Here is a 14,192-nt window from a genome sequence, read left to right on the forward strand (position 1 = left end):
CTGAAAGAACACAAGCCCAAATTGTTTCCCTCGCACATAGAGGTCACCAAGGCTTGGTGAAGAACAAACAGCTGATCAGGAAGAAAGTGTGGTTTCCAGGAATTGACAGGAAAGTAGAAGACGCAATAGAAGACTTGGCAGGTATGCAGGTGACAAGACATGTGAAAAAAAAAATGATTTACAACTATTTCAGCAGCAACAGTTAATTTTTATATAATCGCATGCTTCCAGGTATGATGTAGTGATGTTTCTTTTGACAGAAGGTGTTTCATGACTCCCTCCTTTAATTAATATCTTTTTCCTCTAGCCTATTGGTAATTCTTGGCCATTTCATGAATGGCAGTCACTTTAATTTGGTGCTTGAGCAGCAAACAGTAGAGAGCATAAAATGAATTTGACATTTGCACTGTCAAATGACATCAGTGCATGGTGCATGCATCACATGCCAGTTTTCGCCATTATTCTATTGTGACAGCTATAGCTTTGAGATGCTGTTAGACTGCACTCTGGGATTGACCCACATATTCGTCAGACATGTGCTATCATATTTTTACCCCGTAAAGTGCGAGTGGTCCATCTATAATGAATTGCATAAGAATGCATCATCATTATACAAATTTCTGCCACTAGAGCTTAAAAATCTTACATCAATCATGCATCTTAAACATTAAGATACACGCCAAATAGAGCATCTGAGAGCTACTGCTGAGTGAGCGGCATCTGGGGAAGCTATGGTTCTATTCATATTCCAGCACCAGCGTGATGACATCTCTTAAATTAAGTCTTCATTGTCTCAAGTGGTGTAAACATGATGCTTCAGAAGCCTCATGCCCTCCATGCAATGTTAGTGCCTGAAAATGGCACATGTGCCAAAGCCATGATCAATTATGAGGCACACTGTAGTAAGGACTCCAGATTACTTTTGACCACTTGGGGTTCTTCAGCGTGCACATAAATTTACTTGCACGGGCACTTCCATATTTTTGCCCCCATATTATTGAAGCCAATGTAGCCATGAAGCGAACCAATGTACTTGCGCTAAGCAGCACAGCACTTTGACAGCTTGTATGCTACCACAGCAAGTGTATAATTACATAGCTATTACAGCATAATGTTTGTAGATATCCAGAGAGAAAGTCAATTCTATGATGGGTAGCATGAAAAATGATGTTCTAGAAGGGTAGCTGCCCTCTTACCTTATTGCCTTCTCCTGGTAGCTTGCAAACACCCATGTACTTCCTGGGACTGCCGCCCTCATGTGGTACAGCAAGATCGTCAGTCAAAAAGTCTGTATAAGCACATGAACGAGTGTTTCAATGTAAAATAAAGGAATCAATGTTCTTGAAGAATCTACATGATATGTGTGCATGCAGAGGCAACTACAATCACAGCTTCTGTAACAGTAAATTATCAGAGTTAGCAGTAATAAGTACTTTTGAATCTTGGTACCTCTGGGAACAAACCAGATTTTCACTAAATGTTTTTTGCTGGTAGAAAATCTTGCCAAGCAAAGTGTTTTGCCACTCGTAAGGAATTTGCATCTCGAAGAAGGACTCTATCAAAAAAACTTTTTTATTTATATGGATGCCCCATCTCTAGCTACATCACAGATAGCTTTGCACAAGAAAATTTGCTGTACCTCTGGGATGCAGACTAGAACTGAAGCTAGGAAACAGTAAGCAATAGGAATACACTGCTCAGTGATTCAAGTGCAGTAATGAGCCTTTGTAAGTGGCTGTGCGGTAGCAATAACCAGTGAGTGCTGGGTGATAACTATAGAACAAAGGCGGTAACAATGCGACACAAAGGCCCTTGCTTTCAATGTATACCACAGTGAATCAGCTCAGAGTTTTCAAAGCCAAACAGCAGCATGAAAGCCACCAGCTGCCACATGAACTGGTTACCCCATTAGGCTTTCAAAACACCGTAAGAACATCTGGATCTCCTATGCAGCCATTCGAAGCCTGTTTGCGGGTGGGGGTGATCTTCCATTCCTTGGTGCATGAATACCATTGGAAAAAAAAAAAAGCCCCTATGAAAGTCACCAAGATTTCATAGAGGCAACATAAATGGGCTTTTTTTTTTTTGTAAAAGTGCATCTGTTCCCTAAGAAGTAAGGCTTTTGAATTGTGTCAGCATGTGAGCACATTTGGGAAATTCGCAAGCGTATCAGATTTCTCCAAGTTGTGTGTTTAGTGTAAAAGCTGGAATCATGCATATGCCACTTTGAATCGTGCGCATTTGTGTGTCAACTGTATTCATAATTTTTTTCTGTACACTGAAATGAATAAGTCAGAGAAGCAGCAGGCTTGTACAAAATTCTGAATAAAGAGTTGAAAATTTCCGAAGACATGTCAAATATTAATAACAGCTTTTGGGACTTGTCTTTACAGAAGACTGCAATGCACAAGCGGTAGAAATAATTTAACGAATCCAGTACACTAGTCAAAGAATGATTGTTCGGGAAGACCGTGAACACAATAGAAATTGATTCAAGCCCGGAGATATAATGAAGTGATTCACTGCCACCATTGCCTGATTGTTCAGGAATTGACGAGGTTGAGCGAAACTGATAACATAGCAGCAAGATTTGAGCCACAGCTTTTGTCATATGAACAAAAAGGAGGTATGACTGAAAGAGCTTCTGAGGCAGGCTGCATTCTAAAGAAAAATTCACGAAGAAAATTCTTACTGGGGGATGAGACAGGGGTTTACAGTTTCAATGGAGAAGCCTAAAATTATTCTGTCCACTGAATCAAATAGAGCTCAATTTGTCACACCTTGATGATGCTAAAGAAGAGATGAAAGGAAACGGCCATGTCCATTGCATGGAGGGCGCATGTGATCACACCACCCCATGTGTGAGGCCTGTTATCGATATCGATTGCTCCTCAAGCAGAGAGGGAACAATGTCATCTTTTGTTGGAGGAAGGAGCTGCGACGCTTGATCTGCAACTCCAAGCTTTGATCATAAGGGTGTGGTCGTGAGCAATGGCACATGTGTTACCTTGGTGGTATACCCTTCTATTTTATTTATTTAGTTGCACATACTGCAATGCTAATTGCACTATGGCAGGAGTGGGTAAACAAGGATACACAGAAAGATAACTAAGAACAATGAGAACAATGCAAACAGGTGACATAATAATGTCGTGTGAACATTAAAGGGCCACTCACCCGGTTTGACAATTTTGAGCTGACAAGCGCAATGCGTAGACGAGGCGTACATGATCAGGTCTGCCAAAATTTGCAATGCTGCGCGCCGCGGTAATGGGTCATCAAATTTCAAGATGAAAGCTGCTCCCCCTCCCCTCTGCCGGCGCACGCGTAGAGAATGAGGGCATGACATGGGCGTAGGAATGGCCCTACGTACACGGCATTGCGGTGACGTTGGTCCTCTACGTAGACGACTCTGCTCTGACGTTGTCAACATTATACCACGTGACATGGCAAAAATTATTTAACACAACATGCGTAGTTTATGTATTTGTTGCTTTAAGAGATGAATAAAACTTGAAATAAATAATGAGACGCAATAAAAAATTGTGCGCGATTTTCTGACATTTTTTCCCGTGAAATGCTACGAGATGCGGGGCTAATGTGACAGCGTTTCGCATGCGTTTGGGTCCCCGCGGTCAGCGCATTGAGCAGACGACCGCCGTGATACGCTCCTACGCGTTCGCGCACTTATTTTGCTCATCTACTCTACCACGTCTAAGCCAGCGTTTCCAAACAATCCCGCAGAAACAGGCAGAAGACCACAAAATAACGCTGGTCCACAAAGCAACGCCGCTCGTGTGTACGGGGGCTGGGCTTGTTCGGGCACGTCATGAGCACGTCACCTCTTGGTCGGATGCCAGAGAGGCTGGGGAAGAGATTTGGCTTGCGAAGGCTACGCGGAGGAGCGGCAAGGGTTTCAAGCTTGCCTCCCCTCACCCTTGTTTCGCGCTGCTTCAAAAAACCTGCTTTCTCCGCTCGTAATGAACCGATTCGAAAAAATTTTGTGGCAAAACGTTCCTCATCGGACACCCAACAACTTCCACTGTCTAACTAAAATTCGGTATGGGGCCTGGTGAGTGGCCCTTTAAGGCATAAATATCAGAACATGGAAAGAAAGAACAAATAAATACAATTTACAAACAGATCAACGTATATCACATATATGTGTTGTGAATTTCGGCTGCAAAACTCTGCGATGGGCATGAGCGAACAGGACCAGGTAATTAATTCTAGTCTTCGGTGGAACGTGGGAAAAAACTGAACCTGAACATAGTAGTTCAAGCGTAGTAAGACCTCAAATTTAGGTTGTGATCGCTTCTCGTCATTGACTGTGGGGCAAAGTTTATGTATTCCTCGTTATTTGACAGTTAAACTGTGGAGGAAACGATGATTAGCAAAATGATTCTATTCAGCAATGCGAATGAAGTGGAGTTAATTTCAATGAATATAGAGCAGAAGAGGGTGAGAAATTGCGATTGCAATGATGACATATGAATCTTATTGCTTTTTTCTGAACTGCTTCCAGTTCTTGAATCTCGCACTGCTTATATGGGTTCCAGACAATGGATGCGTAGTCAAGTACAGGATGAACTAGTGATGTATATAAGAGCAGCTTTGTGTGTTTTGGAGATTTAGACAGTCTGTGACGTAGATAGCCTAGTGTTTTCAATGCATTGTTATATATATAGCGATGTGCTTAGACCATGACATATTGTGTGTAAAAATAACACGGAGCTTATATTCGAAAGCCTTACTTACACGACAGTTATCAAAAGAGTAATCAAAAACAGAGGGCAATTTATTACAAAAAGACATAAACATGGTTTTCTTAAAGTTAATGTTCATCTGCCAGGTTTCGCACCAATTTCAAAACCCAGCAAACGACTCCTACAAGCGATAGTGGTCGCTGTGTGTTTTGACCACTTCATACAAAATGCAATCACCGTCAGCATAAAAACAAACTGGAGAAAAGGTTTCGGCAGGCAAGTTGTTCACGTAAAGTAAAAAAAGTGCCAGGCCTGAGTGGAGGGCGCAGCACAGTCACAGCAAAAGCTAGAAGAGCAGCCTTTGAGAGCCTTTGAAAACACTCCTTGGGTAACTGCTGAAAGCACACTTGCTGGGTACCCACTACGGCATTAATAATAATTTCTGGATAGTAGGCCAGCATTCTCTATGCTATTCTTCGCGATTCTTCTGAGAAGCGTGGTACCCGATAAACACTTGCAAAAAATGTTGAGCCAATTGTTCATGCAGTGGCTGACAACGATGAAAAATGATGCCTGAAGTGGGTATGTGCCACAGTTAATAGGTCATCAAGAACAAGCTTTTGTAATGGGTCGGAGCATTGGACGACCCACTCGCTATGCTATTCGCATTGTGTAATGTGTGGTTGTTCTTTTATTGTTCTAAAACACTTTATGACTCATATTAACGTGATTTCTTTCTCGACATCAAGTCTGCCTAAGGGAAGTCTGCGAACAAGTCCCAAGCACTAGCGTGGCTCAGTGGACGAATACTGGGCTGGCAGGCAGTGGACCCGAGTTCGAGCCCCACTGCGTCCTTGGTACTAGTTTTTTTTTCTTATTTCATGCTATAATGGTTACAGGCGGTGGTGGCGGACTACGGCGTCGCACATGACCCGATTTTTGGTCTCATAACAGCTTTCGCTGTAAGAAGTAAAGGCCCAAGAACAGACCCTTGAGGCACTCCAGATGTTACATTAATAACAACAGAGTTGGTTGACCTGTAGGAAATAAACTGGGATCGATTGATTGATTTGTGGGGTTTAACGTCCCAAAACCACCATATGATTATGAGAGACGCCGTAGTGGAGGGCTCCGGAAGTTTCGACCACCTGGGGTTCTTTAACATGCACCCAAATCTGAGCACACGGGTCTACAACATTTCCGCCTCCATCGGAAATGCAGCCGCCACAGCCGGGATTCGATCCCGCGACCTGCGGGTCAGCAGCCGAGTACCTTAACCACTAGACCACCGCGGCGGGGCAAATAAACTGGGATCGTGATGACAAAAAGCTAGATAGCCGGTTAACCAATTGAGGATTGTTTAGTATCGCGTCGAGTTTAGCAAAGAGTTTAGAATGTAATACTGTGCCGAAGGCCTTTGCAAATTCTATGAAAATAGCGTCAACCTGATCGCCATGATGAAGGCTGAGCAAAATATCATGCGTGAATTCGACTAATTGCATTGTTGTGCTAAAACCACGTCTAAACCCATGTTGTCTGAGAGATAGTAATTTATTTGATTCCAACAAGAGCATAATATGTTTATGAATGATATGTTCTAAATAAGCTTGTGCCAATATTTGAATGCTTCAAATATTTGAATGAATATTTGAGTATTCAAGTTCACTTCAATTTAAATTTAAATTATTGAATATTTTCGAAGTATTCGCAATGAACGAATAGATGTATATTAGTTCGCAGGTAACCACTTGTATAGGTGGTTTCACTGCAATGTCAGTATGCCGTGAAAGCACCTAATCAAGGAAAATTCGCTTTGCCGATAAGCCACCTTTCAAATTTAAAGGGGCCCTGCAACACTTACTGAGCATGATCAGAAAACGTTGCCAATCGATAGTCGAGGCTACCGAAAACACACGAGGCAAATATTATAGCGCAGCACGCGGCCTGTAATTCACAATAAATTTTCAAAGCTAAAAATTGCTTTCTTCCCTCGGTAAATGACACTACAAGCTCAAAAATCACTTGCCACAGCCAAGAATGAATATACGGCTCTGGTCACAGCCATTGGCTGAATTGAGCATGGCGCGCTCATCGTTACCGGAGCCGCTGCGGGAGGCTGCCCATTGTCCACGAGTATGTGCGCGATCGCACTAAAAAGTCGCGTATTCGAATTAAAAAAAAAAAAAAAAAAGAGGTGCTCAAGGTGACGAGGAGCATGTGACGTATTTTCTTTTGCCGTGCCATTCCTCCCTGCTTAGCTTCCAGCTATTTCGTTGGCATGAGAAGAAAGAATGCAATTGCAGCGTGCGACAATTTTTTTGAACTTCGCTTGTACTGGATTGATTCTAGAAACTTTGCAGCGGTAAATTTGTGAGGCAACAACCATGTTTACCGGCTCCATGGCTACTTGAAAAAGTGTTGCAGGGCCCCTTTAAAGGAACATGTTACCCTCAAATCAATTCATTTTATTAAGCTTGTTAAGACGGCTTATATGCTCCAAGTATAATAAATTTTAAGTATCTTACAGGTTATCCCTTGCATCCTACCCAAACTACTACTCAAGGTTGTTTCGACTTCCTTTGAATGGAAAAAAAAATGCCATTTGCATAGAGCGCTTCTTTCAGTTCAAAAGAAATATTGTGCAGGTTAGTTAGGTAATGATAAATATTCCCTTTTTTTATATATCATACGTAACATTTGAATTCGATTCGAAATTATTTGATCAAAATCACTATTCGCTTCGAACCTAAAATTCACTATTCGCACAAGCCTAGTTCTCACATTTTACATGACTGAGAAGTCAATGATATCGGTCTATAATTTAATAGAGACTGCTTATCGCCTAATTTAAAGAGAGAAAGAGAGGGAGAACCTTAGCCATCTTCCATGAGGAGGGAACAGTGCCAGGGGATAAAGATTTATTGAATATGATTGTTAAATGTTTGGATCACTACAGGGAGTAGCAAACTAAAATGCATTTCGTATCCCGTCCACGGCGATGCACTTTTTTTACATTCAATTTCAAGGTAAGGCTGAGGACGCCTTCACTCATTATTTCTATATTACTAATTGGTTCAGAACAAGGAATACTTGTCAGAGAAAGAATGTTGTCAGTAATACACACAGACTGGAAATAGTTATTAAAAGCATCAGATATAACTAGTGCATCAGTAATGACGCCACCGTCTATTTTGAAAGAAGGCGAGTCAGCATGAGGTGAAAGCGAACACAAAAATTTGCGTGGATTCGTCCTTAACAGATTTCTCCTTATCAGATGCTCTCATTGCTTTGCATTAAGACGACAGATTGAAAGAAAACAGTGTGTCTACCTGAAGCGACCGTATTGTGTGACATCAGCATTTTGTAGAGTTATGCGATATTGGATCCAAAAGAGTTAGCTGTTTTACTTTGTATAAAAGTATAATTTATTGCTATCATATTTATTGCTTTGTCCTTGTCCCAAAACTGTAATTTTCTTTTAAAGAAGTGAGTAAATGAAAGAGTGGATGCCATTTCTTGGCGAATGATACCACCACTCATCACTTGGTCATTAACATAGGTCAACAAAACAGGTAGAGCTCACTTGGACTCACTGAAGAAATATACTTTGACAAACGTTGTTCTTAGGGCTTGCTTGGACTAAGACTCACCAAAATTTTCTTAACAAGACTCACTTGGACTTACGCTAACTAAAAATTTTGTTAACTACTCACTTGGACTCAATCTTACCAAAATATTGCTCAGCTGCACTCGCTCATACTCAGACTCACGGCTACATCTGAATCTCAGTGAGTTGATTAATGAGTGCACTAGTGTATAATTGGCTTTTTAATGATGGCGTAAATACTTTTTAACATCAATATCTAACATTGCTCTACGTGGCACCTTTTGACCTCATGCCTTCAGGTACTAGTTATCAGCGGATACGACCTAGTAATGATGTTATAATGAAAGAAGACTAACATGAGATATCTTATCAAATGGTGCCCATGAAAGAGTTTGTGGGGAAAGGTGAAGCCTTCTGATCAATAAATACTGAAGTGGCATATGAATACTAGTATGTTGAAACATGTGTAAGTAGACAATAGCAATAGTGTTACCCGACGTAAGGGTATAACTCTTGATAGTGTCAGTAAACTTAATGCTGCCTGTGGAATCCTTGGACACAGGATGCGTGCTTGTAGCAACTGAAGTCAGTGTAGAGGCATCTGGGACATGTTATGCAGAAGTGGCGCAGACTATGCAATTTTCTGCCAGACAAGAGAACAATGGACATGGAGTAGCGATGTAGATGTTCCATCCCACTTTGTTCCTGCTGTGCAATGGAGAAAATGTGCGGGCCATTGACATGGCTTTTAAAATCACAGATCTCAGATTGTTGTGCCAATCTGAGCTCTCAGTTGAGAGTAACACCAGGAAAGCGATGCCTATGTGCAATTTCAATTCTATGACCATCTAAGTTTCAAGTTCTTGACTTCCTCTTTCATGATTGGCAGAACTATAAACTTGGTGCGACAATAGGGTTGAAATCTGTGTTTGTTGGTGACTAATTATTATACTGTATAGTGAAGTAGCACACTTTTGACAAGAATAAAAATGATAAGAAAGACACAACACTGCATTAGACAATTATTGGTAGCACTGAGTAACCAAGAAGCCACTTTCTTGGAAAAAGGCAAGTCATACCATCAAATAGTGCAGAAGCCTTAATTTAGCTAATCTTGCAAAATAAGTTTTCAAATGCAAAGGTACTACCTCGAATGCCTTTTTTTCATGTGAAAAAGTACGAGACTAATATAATTTTTAGGTCAATTGTAATGGAAAATGGTACTTGACAGCCGCAAAAGTGAGTCACTATCTGTTGAAAAATTTAAATACGTTAGCGTTTGTAGATGTGTTTGCAACAAAAGAACTCTTGTGACATTGAGGATTTTTTGAAGAGCAAAGGTGATATAAGGTATGATTTTTCGATCTCAACTGAGGACCTTTTTTATTTAGTGGCCCATAATGAACTTTCATCTTCTGTAAGGGAATGCATTGAGGAATATGGGGACACAACATTTATCAGTACTTCTGGCATAGCTATTAACAACTTAATGACATTTTTAGAATTTTACTTTTATAGCACCTTTGTCTTTTTTATTAGTGATTTGTTTATTGGAAGAAAGGGCATATTTATTGGCTCTTGCATTGCACCTGTTTTGTGCAGCATTTTTTTTTAGCCTCCAGCGAGCATGTTTTAGTAAGTGCCATTGACCCAGGCAAAAATTTTTAGATATGTAGACAATTTCCTTGTGGTTTCAACTTGTAATAATCTTGTAACGCACTCTAGAGAGGTAGATGTGGTTCTGAACCTGTTTCAACAACATGAAAAAAGCTTGTCCTTTACCCATGAGCTGCCCAATGACAAGAGCCTGCAGTCTTTAGACATTTTAACTCTGGGTGAGGGTCATATGTGTTGGAAGTTCAGCCCTACAATGAGAAAAGAACTTCTTTCATATGATCCCGCTACAATGTGTTTTCATTCCGTGCTGACCAATTCATGTAGCACACAATGAACACGGCTTACTGCATTGAGACTTCACGGCTTACTGCATTCACTTCATTGAGTGATCACGGCATTGAGTGATCCCGGAGTGATTCATTGAGTGATCATGGCTTACTGCATTCAGACTTCCTTGTTCAGTCTAAGTCAGTGTGTCCGAAACATTGCTCCAGAGAGTGAAAGGCGAACACAGAAGGCCAGGGCTATCGCTAGGATAGAGAAAAAGACCGCATGTTGTGCCACACATGCACAAAATCTTTCACAACCTAAAAGAGATTACAAATCGGCACCATGTGCCTGTGGTCTTCTTTGCCCCAAATAAGCTTTATGGGCTCTGTGCCTGTACATCAAGCAGTGCCAGGGCAGCGTGTACCAAGAAGCACACAAAGCCCTTTCTGCGTTGTGCTGTGGGCACTGTTTACGAAATCCTCCTCAGCCGTGGCAAGGTCTACATAGGCCAAACAGGGCACCGTACAAATGACCATTTTAGGAAGCATTCTTTATCAATTAAGAATAGAACAGGGTCTCATTTACGTTCCACTGTGCTTCGTGTGTCTATACACCGCAGCTAGATCACGCGCGACTAATTGGAAGGAGCCGGGATGAGCTGGCTCGAGAGGTGCTGGAAGATTTTCACATCAGGAAAAAAGGCAATTGCACTAGCGAGCTGATGATTTTGTTGCACAATAGTGAGTACAACTGTTGCATATCGATGTTCTTTAGATGGCTTTGTTATGAAGTATATGTAAATTTTTATGTATTTTTTTCCAGATGCTCGTAGGGTTTTGAACTGTGCACAGTTTTTTTTTAGGCTTTTACTTTACTAATTGTTTTTCACTGTTTCTGAAATACTATGATTGTGATCTGCTTTTGATACCTTGTCTGTTCTTTCCTACACATGCAGTGAGTGGAATGGTTTGGTGCATGTCCTACAAGAGTTCTGTGCTCTAAGGCAGGGCTTGTTTATAGATGAACATTCTCTACAATAGTCACTTTCGTTTTTGGCATTACCTTACATGTATCTTTGTTATGGGGAAATTGTGATTGAAGCATATTTTTATGACAACATCACAGGCTAATAAATAACATCTAAATGCCAAACTAATCAATAAACACTGTAACATTTAAAGAGGGTAACATTTAGCCTCTCCCAGAAAAACTGTGATGCACAAAACATAAAATTAGTGTTTCAATAGGTTTTTTGTGACATTACATACCTGAGAAAATTTTGGAAATCTCTCACAAGATGAGAATTTTTTCTCGGCATACCACCTTAGTGGGCCCTGTGTACACAATCAAAGAACCATAGTTTTTTAGAAAGAAAGATGATCATGTTTAAGTGTATGCAAGGTACAAGCCAAAAGAGCCGATGAAATACAATTTCAATAATACAGATCATGGTGTAACTTACATTTGGCCCAAATATAACTATTGCTACCAAAGCTTTACAACTAAGCTTCACTCAATTCCTTTCGTGTGTTTTCCATAAATATAAAAAAAGTACTACAACGTTTACAAGTGTGACTATGATTACCTATTCAGTGGTGGTGTTTTGTTGACAGTAGCTAATACTTTTGCTTCTCATGTTAGTCCATGCTAGCTTCACTTGAGCCTGCGTGTGTATGCATGCTCTTTGATTCGTTAGTTGGCAACAACTTTATTACTGGTCCTGATGAGCTTTCATTGACCAGGCAACGTCGAGCCCCTGTCTCACCACCACCTCACGTGCCTGCTGGACTGCCCAAAGTTGGTAGCCGAGGCTCAGGCTGCACCTCATCTTCCCTTCCGCCGTGGTGGGCTGCTGCTCTTCGATTCTCGCAAAACAATTTTCCGTAACTACTATGGGTCACGAACTACTGTCACTCTGTGATGTAATCTGTAATCACTGTCACTCTGTGATGATCTGCACAATGTTGTTCATTGGCTGTCCATCAGATATCAAAAATTGCCCTTTTTTATCATTGGCGTCTTTATCTTTCCAGACATAATGTGGGTTAAAGACATGATCCCTTTAAAACATGGCCGAGTTGTGAGCAAATATTTTGAACTTTTTTGACACGAATTAAACTCAATGAGAATCGTTCACTCTCCCACACGCATAACTCGCACTTACACTTACATTTTACCACATTTACACATTACGCACTGGTCACTATAACATGCCAAGCCTCCTCCTTTAGTCGTTTACCAGGAATCAGTAACCACTCCGATTCACATAACTTTACGAACACGGGTTTCTATTAAAAACAAACAAACAAACAAACAACTAGGGCTACCCAAGACTACAGCAAAGTAGACAGACACTGCTGGAATAAATAGAGAATTTGAGGCCTCTATTGTTTAATTATCTTTTACTGGTTTTGAACAGTGATTGTTTGAGGACAAATAGTTCCAGCATAAAAACAAACTATTGTCACTAATTGACTATTAAGTGTCAAAAATGAAAATTTCAGAAAGTCATTGTTCTTTATAGTTTAATTATAATAGCATGTTAAGGGGGGACACGGGTTGTGGAGACTGAAAAATCGCAAAAAAACTAGTTTCTTTATTACGTTTTTGAAATCTACAGCTACTAGTGCACTCATACCGCGAATTTCATGCCTATAATATCATTATTTTAGCGGCTAAGACCCTTTATATGGCGCTTTCTAGCTAAATCTGAGCCGAAATTGATGTTGAAATCGCACACTTTCTGTGACGTGCCCCTGCCCTTTCATGTGTGCCAGCGCGGCCCGCTTGGTCTCATTTGAGAGAGCCGTCTTTCGCCTTCAAATTCCCGCCAGAATGGGTCCAATTCCACCATTGGCAGCTTGTAAAATGAGTGGCAAAAAGAAGTACGTATCAGAGTGCCTTTCTATTCGCTACTTCATGCACGTGACTTCAGCTTGCCTTCCTATTGATGGAGGCTCCTGGCTTCGTTTGCTCCGGGTATTGAGGCGCACGTCCATATGCGCCATTTTGCCTCAGTGTCAGCGGAGAAGTTTCACGATGTCAAATCCTGAACGCAAATTCCGCATGCGGCACAAGTTTGGTGCGAAAAAGCTGTGAAGGACGCTAGTCACGAATTTCAAGAAGCGCTCCGTGATGCAGAAAAACCCCCGAGACGCTACACTCTTTGCGACCTATGGCAAAGTCGTCGACGCTACCACAGAAGGCCTAGCTACCGCATCAGTTGTCACGGAGCCTGTGCAAAGTCCGTCAGCCGCGGAGCTTTCGAGCAGCGGTCGCGTGCGTCTAGATACTATCTATCGACAGCAATCTGACTTGGAAGAGGAGCGAGCTAAAGCCGAGGATAAGTTATCGGAGTTGTCATCCGCTGCAGCGACGGAGCAGAAACGCGCATTCGTGGTTGACGGTGCCGACGAAGCAGCTCGGCCGCCTGATGAAACCACGTTCACAATTATAGATTTGGACACAGTGAACAGTGCTTTGTTGGCATTCGCAAAGCGCAAGGCATGCAACGGAGAACTGCAGATTGTACGCGACGACCGGGAATTCGGACTCGCCGTGAAGTTGCGTTTTGTGTGTTCAACCTGTGGGGAGACTGCGTCGTTGTGGAGCTCGCCGCACGTACGTAGCGATGAACGTTTTTGCTGTGACCTTTTGCTGTGAACGATTAAACCTTTTGCTGTGAACGTTTTGGCCGCGCATGCCATGCAGGCAACGGGGAACAGACAGACCGCGCTGAATGATGCGTTCTCGTTGATGGGCATCAGCTGTCGGGGTCTTCACACAAAAACGTGGCAACACTACATGAAGACCAAGTTGGCACCCGCGGCCGATCGTGCTGCACGCAATTTGACGAGCGACTGCGCGCGGTCGGTTCGCGAACTTTACGCCGAACTTAATATAGGCCACATGGGAAACATCGCGATGTCGTTTGATGGGTCATGGATGACTCGTAGTCATTCGTCGCATATTGGTCTCGACACCGTCATAGA

The 14,192-nt window shown here is 41.8% G+C and overlaps 1 protein-coding gene across 4 annotated transcripts in view; it reads right to left on the reverse strand.

The window, feature by feature from the left end:
- LOC119182102 (DNA polymerase lambda) overlaps positions 1-14,192 on the reverse strand; it is a 52,937-nt gene that overhangs the window by 28,860 nt on the left and 9,885 nt on the right. For all 4 annotated transcript variants that reach the window (XR_012886608.1, XM_075876151.1, XM_075876150.1 and 1 more), the window contains one exon: positions 1,197-1,288. Coding sequence is in view for 3 of the 4 variants with exons in the window: in XM_075876151.1 (XP_075732266.1) it covers positions 1,197-1,288 (92 nt within the window). In the remaining variant the exon portion in view is untranslated. The remainder of the gene's footprint in view (positions 1-1,196; positions 1,289-14,192) is intronic.

The sequence above is a fragment of the Rhipicephalus microplus genome, chromosome X, assembly GCF_043290135.1.
Source record: "Rhipicephalus microplus isolate Deutch F79 chromosome X, USDA_Rmic, whole genome shotgun sequence".
Lineage (NCBI taxonomy): Eukaryota > Metazoa > Arthropoda > Arachnida > Ixodida > Ixodidae > Rhipicephalus > Rhipicephalus microplus.